General features: G+C 40.9%; 1 protein-coding gene across 1 annotated transcript in view; it reads left to right on the plus strand.

Moving 5' to 3' along the window:
• Positions 1 to 53: 53 nt before the first annotated feature.
• The window catches only part of LOC106725776 (hemicentin-1-like), a gene marked incomplete at its 3' end in the record, with an annotated part of 145,684 nt that continues 131,442 nt past the window's right edge, over positions 54 to 14,295 (plus strand). The window contains exon 1 of the mRNA XM_014538131.1: positions 54 to 501. Coding sequence (XP_014393617.1) covers positions 234 to 501 — 268 coding nt within the window. The remainder of the gene's footprint in view (positions 502 to 14,295) is intronic.

Consider the following 14,295-nt stretch of genomic DNA (forward strand, 5'->3'; position numbering starts at 1 on the left):
CGGCCCACGGAGGAAGCTGCGTCCAGACAAAAGCGCTGCATCTCTGCCGCTCAGCCCCTGCGGGGAGCCGCGTTCGGTGCCTGTCCCCGTCTGAGTCTCAGCTCCAAACTGTTGGCCAGTGCACAGAGGTTTCCAGCGTCTCATGAGCTGCTCGGAGAGGAGACCCCCCGTCTGTGGCTGAGGAGGGCTAAGCACCGCGCTCAGGAAACGGGGGAGAAAAGGCAGAAAAGAAAATGATTTCCCGGGACACGGTCCTCGCAGGATTCCTGTTTGCTCTGCTTTATTCCTCCCTCGCTCAAGACGCGAGCCCCCCGTCGGAGGCCAGCGCAGAGGACATTCCCGAGGGGGCCTCCACCTTGGCTTTTGTGTTCGATGTGACCGGCTCCATGTATGATGATTTAGTTCAGGTTATCGAAGGGGCTTCCAAAATTTTGGAGACGTCTTTGAAAAGACCTAAAAGACCTCTTTACAACTTTGCTTTGGTGCCTTTCCATGATCCAGGTAAGGGGAATGTTCATTCTTTGTTATTATTTTTTTAAAAATATCTTTTTATTGATTCCAGAGAGGAAGGGGGAGGGAGAGAGAGAGAGAAACATCAATGATCAGAGAGAAGCATTGATCGGCTGCTTCCTCCACGCCCCACGCTGGGGATGGAGCCCGCAACCCTGCACGTGCCCACACCACCGGGAATCAAGCGGGGACCTCCTGGTTCATAGGTCGAGGCTCAACCACTGGGCCACAGGGCTGGGCGCATGTCTTTGTTATTTCTTATGATCACATCGTGCTTTATGCTATGAAACGGTCTCAGTGTTGGGTAGTTTGAAATCTTTTTGATAGATGTGTAGCCCGAAGATAGTTGTCACAAAGAATTGCTGCTTGGCTTCTGGGGTGGCTCTGCTACCTGCTCACGTCTCAGCCATGGGGTAGACAGATGGCTTGTTTAGGGAGCTGGTCCGGTGGTCCCCAAACCTGGATATGTGGAGTTAGGAAACCCACAATCCGGTCTTGAGCAACAGCGTCTACTGACTTTTTAGTTTTAGAGCTAAAGGATGTTTAATGATAAAGGCAGATTTGAACAGGGGTGTTCAGCCGCGATCCTTCCAAAGCTAACAACATCCAGGTGGAGAGCACGCGCAGGATAACGCTCCGCTAAGATGGGAAAAACCTGTGTGAGTCAAGGAAGCTTGGCGTAGTTACTACTAGTGGAACGGAAGAGATGAGAATGAGAGAAACCATTCATTGCTTTACTGAATCTACTCATCTTTGCACCAGGTCATCATTAGCTAGGTTCACAGATGGTATAAACCTTATGGCTAAGGCTCATGCAGTAGAAATGCACGTGATTTGGTATGTCAGTGCTCTGTAAAGGTAGCTGAAGCCAAAGGACTTTACTTATTTTTTATTTTTTGCCCTAAAGCTGTGGGTCTCAGCGGCTCCACTGTAACAGGACCCGATTTACTTTTTTTTCAGTTTCCCTTTAAAGTGGCACCTTTCTGTGAGGCGCATAGGAGCCCTCATTGTCATTGTGGAGGGCAGCATCGCCAGGGGAGCCCTGCGGCTTGCTGTGTAGCGTCCACCTGAGTTTCATTAACACAAGTTGCTGCCCAGTTGAAGAAATAAAGCAGTGGCTTCTTAACAGTCCTCCCCCACTGTTCTCCCATACGTTTCCTGCTTTGAAATTCTCTTTTCCGTAGAAGACCTTGACACAGCCTCTTTACAATGAGAGCTTGACATTGAGAATTTCAGATTTGTTCCTTGTGCATTTGACAGACATAAGTTCAAATTATTGCTAGGTATCAAATGTGTCAGTTGTCAACTATTTAAAAAAAGTTGGCTGTGGGGAAATTTGGAGGGGAAATAGAATTTTCTGGGTTTCCCCCCCCCCCTTTCAGATGATGAAAACAATAACCTATCCTATTCTTCTGGGGTGATATCTATCTATCTATCTCAGTGGTTCTCAACCTGTGGGTCGCGACCCTTTTGGGGGTCGAACGACCCTTTCACAGGGGTCGCCTAAGACCATCGGAAAACACATATATAATTACATACTGTTTTTGTGATTAATCACTATGCTTTAATTATGTTCAATTTGTAACAATGAAAATACATCCTGCATATCAGATATTTACATTACAATTCATAACAGTAGCAAAATTACAGTTATGAAGTAGCAACGAAAATAATTTTATGGTTGGGGGTCACCACAACATGAGGAACTATATTAAAGGGTTGCGGCATTAGGAAGGTTGAGAACCACTGATATATGTGAATCACGCATATATGTATATATATGTATATATATAACATTTCTACATTGATGAAATATTCTTTATATTTGAGTGAAGAATTGAATGGTTACTTACTGTGTTTTCTCTCTTAGTAAGACACCTCATGTCTTACAATGTTTCACTTTATTAAATGTCAAGATGTCAATGTTGATGCAGTTCAAAACTTGTTATTTTGGAATAGCCTAAATACGTTTCTTCTGTAGGGATAAATCTGAAGTTGGCTAAAAAAACAAAGTAAAAATTGTTTTCTCTAATTAACACCACAATTTGCTCTTCTCCAAAAGACTCTTATGAAATGATGTTGCTGCAGACAGAACACAGAAATTGCCTCAAGTCATAAATGGAAACTGGATCATCATGATATTTCAATGTGATATGAAAATTATTGGAATAAATTGCATTGTGGTATGCTGCATTCCAATTGTTACCAAATGGGAAAGTTTGCTGTAGTTGACTTTCCTATAGTTTAGCAATCATGTTTCAAAGTGGGGGAAACTTGGCATGCTAATAAGAGATGACTAATAAATTAGATCTTTCTAGAATTAATACACGAAAATGATTAAATTGGTTCCATAAAATTAATTGTAAGTATAATTCAGCAAAACTATTAATTCTGTTTCCATTGTGATTAGAGAGAAGTGGCCAAGTGTTTCTGTTATCTAAGAGTATTTAAAGTGTTTTTGAAGATAAAGAGGGAAGTAGAAGTTAAAACATATTAATAACTTTTAGTTTATTAATTCATTTTAATGGATTGTAATAATATCTTGGTGTGACATTTTCTCTCACACTGTGTGTGTGTGTGTGTGTGTGTAAAATCATTAAGCATTTTTTTTTTCCTTTTACTTGTGATTAGTGATCAGCTTAGAATGACAAAAAGGGCCTTGAATGGGGATTGGCTGTTTTACAGAGTGACATTGGAAAAGTCAGGTTATCTTTCTGAACTGTAAAATGAGGGACTTGGATTTGAACATCTCTAAGGTCACTTCTAACTGCGACATTTTATGACTGATTGTTTTATATGTGGTTGCTTTTCATAGTTTCTAACACAAATTCCTACGGTTGGGTGATACAACTGACGTGAAAAGAAATGTGTGTTATTGGGTATAATAATTGCATTAATTATAATCATAATTACTAATTATATTAATGACCTTGACTACAACTTTTCAAAGCCCTTTGATACCTGCTACTGCATTTAGCTAGATGAAATAATGGAGGAGACCTGGGATATAGTCCCCGGCATTTGACAGAGACCTGTCGGCCTTTCAGGTGACGCTTTGGACCCCTGCATTACAGGTTGGGGCACGGTGTGTGTTTGCAGGTGGGGGTAAAAATTAAAATACAGGGAAAACATAACCATAGAGGACAAAGTCTAACAACTTGACAAGGAAGTGATAAAATCACTCAGAAAATGTGCACCTCAGAAGCCAGTCTTGGAGGACCAACAACACACCCATGGAAGGGGAAGCATCAGAGAGGACCAGGGACATGGACTATCAGGCCAGCTTTTTGATGCTAACTAAGTTAAAATGTTCTTTTTAAACTTCTCTAATCACTTATAATGCCTTAATTTTTAGCAGCTTTATTTAGATATAATTCCCATATCATACAAACATTCATATTCACAGATGCATACAACCATCACCACAATTTTGGAACATTTTTATTACCTCAAAGAGAAACCTCATGCCTTTTATTTATCTATCAGTTCTCTATCCCCTTATCCTTCTCCCAGCCCTAAGCAACCACTAATTTACTTTCTGTCTCTCTAGGTTTTCCCGTTCTGGACTTTTATATGACTGGAATTGTATAATAGGTGTTATTTTATGATTGGCTTCTTTCACTTTAGCATAATGTTTTCAAGGTTCCTTCATGTTGTTGCATGAGGATGTTGCATGAGACCCAACTTTGAGATGAGAGGGTTGAAATTTTCTCTCCCGCTCCTGACCTCTGGGGAAGGGAGAGGGGCTGGAGGATGAAAGCAAACTGGGGAAATCTCTGGGATTGGATAAAAAGTAAAATAGAAACACTTATTTCTTTCACATTGGTGGGTGCAGGGTAGTCAGTAGTTGACATTTACAGCATGAGATGGTTTGCAGGGAATAAGATAACAAGGAGGGGTTCTGCTATAGGTTGTGCCCTGAGGGGTCTAGAAAAAGATCATTACTCTGACTTTCAAAGGAGTATTATCTCAGATACAAAACGATAGTAGACAGGCTCACTTAAGTTAAAGATTGACCTTTGTCAAGGAAGCCACAGGCCTAGGACAGGACTACCCACCATGGCTCACTTCTAGTTAGGAATTTTTATGTCCAGACCATCCTAATGTGATTACTTTGGGCCTCTGTTTGTAGGGCCCACCATGCAGGCCTCCCCTGAGCTTGTCAAGTTTAGTGTGTGGCCCCTTTTTTCATTCACACTGAGTTATATTCTTTTATAATAAAACAGGTAATCTAATGAGTAAGTGCGTTTTCTGAGGTTTTTGAGCTGCTCTAGCAAATTAGTTGAACCCAAGGGAGGGGGTTGTTGGCACCTGTGATGTATAGCTGGTGGTCAGGCGCACATGAAACAACTGGGGCTTGTGATTGAAGTCTCAAGTTGGGGGGAGGGTGCAGTCTTGTAGAATCAAACCCTTTAACTGGTGGAATTGGATGCTCTCTCCAGGTAAACAGGTATCAGAGTAGAGTTGAATTCTCAGACCTTGAAAATCTATCGACGTTTTATAGGAGCTAAACTTCAAATTGAAATGTCAGTTTCAATATGTGTAGGAAAAAGATCCAAGAAGATATTAGTCTCCCTTTGCCTGTAGCTCCTCCTGTGTGAAGAAGGGTTTTCATGAGGAAAAGGGTTGGTCTTTTAAATCCAAGAGAAACCAAACTTAAAGTAGAATTTAAGAGTGAGAGATTTTGGTTGCAATGATTACTTCGTTTCTAGCATGATAGTATATTTAATTTTAATTTTTTTTAAAAAGTAAAGTGGGATTTATTGAAGATGCACTCCAAGCAAGGTGTGAGCCAGTCGAGAGAGACAATGGCCCTAAACTCCTGACTTACACGGTTTAAATGAGGGATTTTCTAGGTGGAGACCTTAATTTGCATTCAGGGATGATTAATAGAACAGGGTTATATAATTATATTTCTTCTCTGCATGCCTTTACCCATAATGCATACAGAAAAATCCAAGGGGGATGGTTCTACACCACAATGCAAATTTTATTATAATTAGTCTAGGACCCTAGTAAGGTCACACTGAGGTCATGTTGTTTTCCTCTGAGCTTCTGCCAAAATCCAGCTGATTCTGAACCTGCCCGCTGACAGTCTGCTGGCTGCTGGGTGGCCTACAGAGAGGTGGTCTGAAGGCAATGTTGGTCCGACCCCTGTTCAGGACCCCAGGGCAGACCCACCCCAGCCCCTCATGTCTAACTTCCTAATACCTGGACGAGCTGCCGCTGCCCATTGCTGCCCTGGTTGCAAGCCTGTGGGGTCCCTTTAGAGTTTAGGAGTTGCTTGCCTGTTGGGGAAGGAGAGGGGGAAGGGAAAGGTATGGGCATGCTCCTGGGAGGGAGAGCATGCCCTCCATGATGGAGTATTTTAACCTGAGAGTAGATCCCAGGTCTCTGGGTGTTTTCTGAGGACATGTAGAAGCGTTTTGCTACCCACAATGAAAACTTTCTCCCAAAGTGTAAGGACCACATTTTGATAAATCACATAGGTTACATGTGTTAGGAATGTTACTAGTCAACAGAATCCTCTCTGACTCCCACTTTTGGTTTGTTGTTTGTTAAGTTGAGGAACAGCTTTCAGTTGATTGTTGGTAAGTCAGAATTTGGTTTTGCTTATGATGTGTCTCTGGTCAAACATACAAGAACCATTCTCAATGGTCTTCATAACTCTGCTTCCCTACCTTTCTCTCTGATGAGACATTAAGCAATCTGGGCAGGACTCATTTATAGTATCTCACAGGCCTGCCACACAGTACACACTCAGGAAAAGTTTCATCACTGAATTCTGAAAACAAGAACTGAGGATTTCTCTGGGTATTTTAATGTTGCCTCATATGCCTATGATTTTACTTTTAAAATAATAACAGAAGAATGAAACTAAGCAACATAATAATTTGCGAAGTTGACCTTTTGGTTTCTTTAAAAATACTAAAGAATCAGTGGCGTTGCTCTTATCGAATGACTCACATTTGTCTATAAAGATCTAATAGGCACTGGAGAGAAGCCATTATCATTTGGGTGACATATATCTCCCAGCCAAGCTTGAAATGAAATGAAAGTATCATTGTGACCCAGATAATGGTGGAGTCTTGGGTAGTTACTGAATGTTTGTATGGCAGGTAAGTTTTGGAGGTGATTTCTATGCAGTTGGGAGTATCTCAGCTGCATGCCGTAAGATAGTCTGCCCGCTTTCCAGTTTTAATTGGACTGGTGGAAGGAGTGTCACTACAAATACATTAATTTCTAAAGAGCATTGTGCACACAAAAGATCCATATCATAGATGGTTCTCACAAGTCTACAGTATTCTCAGCCTTGGTTTTGTTTATCTCTGATAAATCCTGTGAGGATCCCCATCTCTGCAGGGAATAGGAAAAAATTAAAAAATGGACTTATGTCGAATGTAAGGTGTAATGAAATAAACTTTTCCTACTTTAGTAACATCATGGTTAAATAATATATATCAAGGTCCTTTTAAAAGTACTAAAGAATCAATGGTGTTGCTCTTATTGAATGACTCACATTTGTCTATAAAGATTCAGTAGGCACTGGAGAGAAGAAAAATAGTAGAACCTTTATACAATAAGACTAAAAAATTCTAGAGTGAAAATATCTACCTGATGCCTTGGTTATTAATCAACCTATAGGCAAAGGATAGTTCGAACCAGTTCAAATGTACCATGCTAATACACTCAGTATTTGAGAGGCATGTGTTCATTGCTGCACTGTCCCCTTGGGCCCTAGACCACTGCTTCATAATTGGGAAACCAACAAGAGAATTTAAAAATCCAAAGATAAGCCCTTATATTCAGTGATTCATTCATTCACTCATTCATCGGTTAATAATAGGCTTCCTACTGTTTGTCAAGGACTATGCTAGGAGCTTTCGATTCAAAGATAATGAGGCCTAGCTTAACAATATATGGGGTAACGTGCCAGAGAAATGATGATATTATATAACCTGCTATGGCTTAGAGTGGAAAGAAACAGGGCTGTGTGAGTGCAGAGCAGTGCCCCTGATTCTGAATTCAGGAGGGTGATGGTCACCCAAGGTTTTCTGGAAGATATGTGGCCTGGCTGAAACCTAAAGAAAGTGCATAAGCAAAAGAAGTTTAAGGAACATGTTAAGGCATTTGGATTTCATCCTGAAAGCTATCAGGAGCCTGAAAGGGTTACAAGTGAGGAATGACATGTTTGGGTTTTCATTTTAGAGTTGTGTCTTGCAGATGGACTGGGGCAAGGCCGTCCTGAGAGCTGAGCGATGAAATCTGAGGCCATCACAGCAATTCGAGGGGAAATAGTGAGGAGACTTGGGTATAGGAAGAAGGGGATAGACTTCCGAGCTATTAAGAAAGTCCAGTGAACTGGACTTGGTCCTTAGAATATGGAAAAAAGGGAAATATGATTGCCTTCTATAGGGTAAGATATGAAATTGTCACATACTAGAAGAGAAAAGATATGTAAAGTTCTCTATAAGAGATACCATTACTCTCTGGCCAGTAGTCTTGACAGTAAGTAAGCAAACTCCTTATAAATTAACTTGTCCAAACAAAATATCAATGAAAAAATACAGGGGTGAAAAAGAGTCACAGAAACAGACTTAGGCATTGTACAACCAGATTTTTTTTGTTTTTAATTGACATATAATTGGCATATAATATATTCGTTTCAGATGTACAATTTGTATATTTTGTGAAATAATCACCACAATAAATCTAGTTAATTACATTAGAAAGTTTTTTTTCTTGTGATGAGGACTTTGAAGGTCTACTCTCTTAGCAACTTTCAAATAAGCAATCCAGTAATGACTATAATCCTTATGCTGTACTTTATATCCCCATGACTTACTTATGTTATAACTGGAAGTTTGTACCTTTTGACCTCCTTCATCTGTTTCACCCACCGCCTATTCCCTACCTCTGTCACCACCAGTTATATGTTCTTTGTATGTATGAGCTCATTTTTTTCTTAGATTCCACATTTAAGTGGGATCACACATACAGTTATATGTATGTCTCTGTCTGACTTATTTCACTTAGCATAATGCCCCAAGGTCACAGATGAAAAGATTCCCAACTCTTTTATGGCTGAATAATATTCCACAGTGTGTATTTGTGTGTGTGTGTGTGTGTGTGTGTGTGTGTGTACATGTGTGTGTGTATATTTATATTCATCCATCAATGGACACTTAGGTTGTTTCCGCATCTTGGCTATTGTAAATAATGCTGCAATGAACATGGGGTGCTAGTGTTTTTGGTTTTTTGCAGATAAATACCCAGAAGTGGAATTGCTGGATCATCCAGTACTTCTATTTTTAACTTTTTGAGGAACCTCCACACTGTTTCCCATAGTGGCTACACCAATTTACATCCCCACTAATAGTACACAAGGATTCCCTTTCTTCCACATTCTCTCCAACACTTGTTACTTCTTGTCTTTTTGATAATAGCCATTCTAATAGGTATGAGGTGTCTGCCTGATAATTAGTGATATTGAGCACATTTTCATGTACCTGTTGGCCAACTGTATTCTTCTTTGGAAAGATGTTTATTCAGATCCTCTGCCCATTTTTAAAATTATTTGGGTGCTTTTTTGGTGTGCCAAGTTTGATCTAGGGTTCAGAGTATTAGTTCATTCTGCACTTAAATAACCAGTCCACCCATAAGCAACACTCCAACTGTAGCCATAGACTGTTTATCTTTATAAATATGTAATGATGTCATTACATATTTGGATCAAACTGTTAACTCTCCTAGTTTTGGTTGCATGCTCACCAAAGAGCCTTCTGATAATTTAACCTCATACACTTTCCTTATAGGGAGAGAAAGCTCTTGTCAGACTGGCACATACATCAGACTTACCAGACTGTTATATTCCTGATTGGTAACTCATATTTTGGCACACCAGTCTTACACGTCAGTCTCTATTGTTTAAAATACTCTGACAGTGTCAAGTTAAAGTTTCTGAGTTTGGAAGTCTGAGAGCCAGACCTTAGTTGATGGTTAATTTATCAAAGTAAATGTCTCTGTTTGGGTGGCCTGTCTGTCTCCAGGTATCATCCCCTCAGCATTTCCAACTGTCAGTGTTAGTATGAATCATGCCAAGTAGCTGTTCTGTCCACTTGAAAATTATATAGATGATAGCTAAAGCCATCAGAACAAATGAGATCATCCAAGGAGAGTATGTAGACTGAGAGAAGAAGAAAGACAAGATGGAACTATAGAGAACGCAAGTATTTAAGAGGCAGTGAGAAGGTAAATACATAAAGGATTCTGGAAGGAAAGTCCAGGTCAGTAGGAAGAGAAACAGCAATGAGCAGTGTGTGGAAATCTAAAAAGTTGCTAGATTTAAGCAGGTGAAATTATCAACTCCATCCATGTGTAAGATGACTGAAAATAAAAGCTAAACTAAACAGGGTAAAATGCAGTTTCATTGGGGTTGTGAGGCCAGGATGCTGAAAAGATGGGTAAGAAAATTGTGGTTAAAAGCATAGTCTCTGGAGTCTGATGCCTGGGTTGGAAGCCTGGCTCCACCAATTACTTGTCCCATGATCTTAATTTCTTCAGTTTCAGTAACTGGGGGTAATATCTCCTCAATAAAATTGATGTGAGGATTGAAATAATAAATGCCCCAAATTTAGCACAATCCCCTGCACACAGTAAATTCTCAATAACTGTAAGTTATTGGGACTTAGAGTTGAGAAAGAACATGTTAAGATGGAAGAGAGGAGAGAATGTGTAATTCTGCTGGAAAGGAGACAGTGGAGTAGAAGAGATAGAAGATGCCAAAGAGAGAAGAGATAATTTATGAAACCAGGGCTTTGAGGAAGCAAGAGGAGAGGGGATGCAAAGTAGAAGGACTGGTCATTGGTAGGAGAAGACCTTTGATTGATTGTGATAGGAGAGAAGCAGACCATAGACAGCGTGCATGGTCATGGACAAGCAGTAGGTTGGTGAGGAAGACAGTGAGTCATTTTTATTTCATAAGAATTGTTGAGAGGTCTCCAGCTGGCAGTTAACTATGCTGAGGAGGGGTTACTGGGTCATTGGGTGTCATAGGTGTCAAGCACCTCAAAACGGCAGGTGTTTTGTCTGAAGGTGAAGAAATAATTGGGGGTGGGGTGGGGTAAAATGCTGATCCACATCTTGACCCTGGTGTATCTGGGGTGTGGGGGAATGGGCAGACCTCACTAGGGAGCGCTGTAGGATGAGAGGTGGTGTCATCAGCAGAGAACCCTGTTTCAGCTACAGGGGGAGGTAGATAGAGAGTTCCTGTGGGAAGATGGTTTGGCAGATCACAGCATTTGTGAGGGCATTGGATGGAGAAAGGAATGGGTCAGGAGAGAGGAAACGGGTGAGAGCCAGAGAAAGAGGAGTGCTTTGCATTTGGGGCAGTGACCACAGATGGTGGTGATATAAGGCAGGGTGGGATATGCTGGTGCAAAGTCTAGCTGAGGCTTGGGTAGGAATGTAAGACACCAGTGCAGGCCCTGGGAGAGTTGGAGCCCGATGATGTCAGCTGTTGGCAACTCGGTCTGAGGGCAGGGACTCCTGAGGAAACCTCATCTCACGCGTCTTCTTGACATAGGCTCAGGGGTATCATTTTTTATTTCTAGTAATAACAGCTACCATTTCATTTTTTGAGCCACTACTATGAACCAGACACTAAACTTGATTCATATTGTGTTTTACATCATTAGACTCACAAATCGCTAAGTGGTGAATGTTGTCTTTATTTTACATATGAAGCAACTGAAGCTTCTATGCACTCTCACAAAATTTCTTGAAAAAAGTATAGCTTCCTGCACATTATTTTTTGCTCCTTCCTGTGTTTTGAGACACGTGTGAGATGGAGGAGCTGAGCCTAAGAAGGCATGGCAAAGGGACCTCTGTGTTAGTTGCTAGGGCTGCCATAACCGAGTACCCCAAACGGGGTGGCTAAAACAACAGAAATTTATTGTCTCAGTTCTGGGAGCTAGAATCTGAAATCAAGATGTTGGCAGTTTCCTTCTCCAGGCTGTGAGGGAGAGCCTGTTCCCCGCTCTCTCCCAGCTTCTGGTGGTTTGCTGGCAGTCTTTGGTGTCCCTTGGCTTGGAGATGCACCATTCGCTGCCTTCATGTTCACAGGGCGGTCTCTCTGTATACTGGGTCAAATTTCCCATTTTTATAAGGACACCAGTCATATTGGATTATTGGCCCACCCTACTCCAGTATGACCTCATCTTAACTAACTACATCTGCGACAATCTTATTTCCAAATAAGGCCACATTCTGAGGTGCTGGGAGGTAGGACTTCAACATATGAATTTTGGGTAGACACATTTCAACCTATGTTGAGACCACTCATTTAATTAACATTTAAAAAACAAGACTCCAGCTCTAGCCAGTTTGCCTCAGTGGATAGAGCATCGGCCTGGGGACTGAAGGGTCCCAGGTTCGATTCTGGTTCTGGGGCACATGCCTGGGTTGCTGGCTTGATTCCCAATGAGGGATATGCTGGAGGTAGCCAATCAGTGATTCTCTCTCATCATTGACGTTTCTGTCTCTCTCTCCCTCTCCCTTCCTCTCTGAAATAAAAAAACAAACAACAAAAAAATCTCACAAGATTCCATTACTCTTCTACTAGAGAGACTCGGTCTGTTCTATACATTTCTGATAAAAATGTTTATATTAGGGAGATTATGAACGCTAAGCTCTCATCTCTTTTTGGATGGGAACGAGGTCGTTGGTGGTAACTATGGAGAGAGGCATTAATGTGTTTGGGATGCTGTTTCAGTCCTGAAAATAATTTGAAGTTAAAAATATAATCTGTGAATTTTACTTTTAAAGCATTTAATACTTTGAGTATTTACTCTTAAAACATTTAATAAAGCTTTATTTAATTTTTTTTTTGAGATGTTGAGATATTTAATTTTTAAATGAGGAAAATCCCCATTTTGGAATTCCTGGAATTAAGTGTGGGTTCCTAAATATTTTGAGTTTGTATACCTCTAGTTTTTGATTCTTTTTTTCTTGGAAACTTCAAACACACTAATTGGAGCAATTTTCCCCATAAGCACCCAGTCTCTGAAAGCTAACCTTTAAGCACTGTTTTATAGCAAGTCGGAGGAATTCCTTGAAGTTCCCAGGCTAGAAGTCACTTATTGCTACTGAAAATGCTTCAGGGTGACTCTGAGCTGTTCTTGTCAAGATCTGGGAGGCTGGTAAATGAGACTGACAGGTAATGAGGAAGAGAGAATACATGGGCTGGATATTTTCACCAGGTAGAAAGGAGAGAAAATACATTATTTCATTAAGCAGTAGAGAACAAAACCCTAAAATGATATTGTACTATCTGGAACGTCAAGTTTTGAGATTCAAAGTGAAATCTGTTTTGCTTTTTGGTTAGTTCATTATTTGCACTTCAAAGCCCGTTCCCGGAGCATACAAAGAACCTCATTTCTATTGTTTCATGCTCCCCAGAGGGTCTTCCCTGCTCTTCTTAGATGGACTTGTTCACCACCCCCTGGATCAGATGGTCACACTTCTGCCTTGAAGTTTTCTCTGGAGCCACACCCCGTGTTGGAATGTGTCCCTGGGTGCCAGACATTTTCTCTTCTATAATTAAAAAGACTTGTCAGAATTCCACCTCTTCCAAGGAATTTTCCTGGAGTATTGGAAAAGTGTGATTCAAAATTGAGATCCCCTTTTATATTTACCATAACCTTTTGGACTTTGATAATAACTTCACTCTTTTTTCCTTCTATATTGTAACAGAAAACAGTTTGATTTATCTTGACAAAGTAAAACTTAGTAGAGTTAGGATGACAGAAGTTTTGAGTGAATTGACTCTAATAACAACTGGGACCAACGTTTGGTTATTAATCAGCTACTAATCCTCAAAGCTTTAGTTTCCTTGACATTAAGGTGAAAAGAACAGTCATATTTCCTTTGTAGAGTTGTGAGCATTAGAAAATACACATATAACCTTTGGTACAAAGCCTGACACAAAGGAAGGACCCATGAGGATTCTATGAGGGAAATAACACTAGACATAGAGTCAAAACACCTGAGCTGGTTCTGTAACTGGGCAGGTCACTTGATCTCTTATGGGGTGGGGCCACAACATTAGTAACAAAGAAACAGAATTTCCGGAGGATGAGGCCCAGAAATCAGGATTTTAAAAAAATTCCCAGGTGATTTTAATGTGCAGCCAAGGTTGAGAACCACTGTCTTAGACTCTAAGAGACTTAAAGCCTCAGTTTCCTTCTGAGGATATAATGGCTGGTGTGCTGATCGATGTTCCACCACTGACTCTGGAGCTGGGGGTGGGGGAAGGTCCTTACTTGTAGCATTTGGCAATTTTCCTGGTGTAAATACTCCCCCACTGCCAATTTCAAACTATCAATATGGTATCCCTGGATGTAGAGCTGAGAATAGATGTGTACAAGTGTCCACCCACCTTTCCACAAAGGGCGATGTTTATGTTTAGAGATGATATTTGTGAAGGGACTTAGTGTACTAGGCATTCACTAGTGTTAGTTTAATTTTGCTTGGAAAAGTTAGGTCAGAATTAGTTTTATGATGGAAAAAGCCGACTAAGCATTTTCTTCTGAGAAATGACAACCTGAGAAATTTCAACGGTAGATACCCAGAGAGGCTGGGCGGGCAACACCAACGCACCAGTGGAACAGGAGCACCCCACCGCCACCTTAAACATCCACTGGGGCATCGAAAAGGTACCTCACGTTTACCAGCACCCTTCCCCACCCTACACACATCTTCCCCAGTGTCCCCATCTCAGCAAAG

Source organism: Myotis brandtii, unplaced genomic scaffold (genome assembly GCF_000412655.1).
Source record: "Myotis brandtii unplaced genomic scaffold, ASM41265v1 scaffold104, whole genome shotgun sequence".
NCBI classification, from domain to species: Eukaryota; Metazoa; Chordata; class Mammalia; order Chiroptera; family Vespertilionidae; genus Myotis; species Myotis brandtii.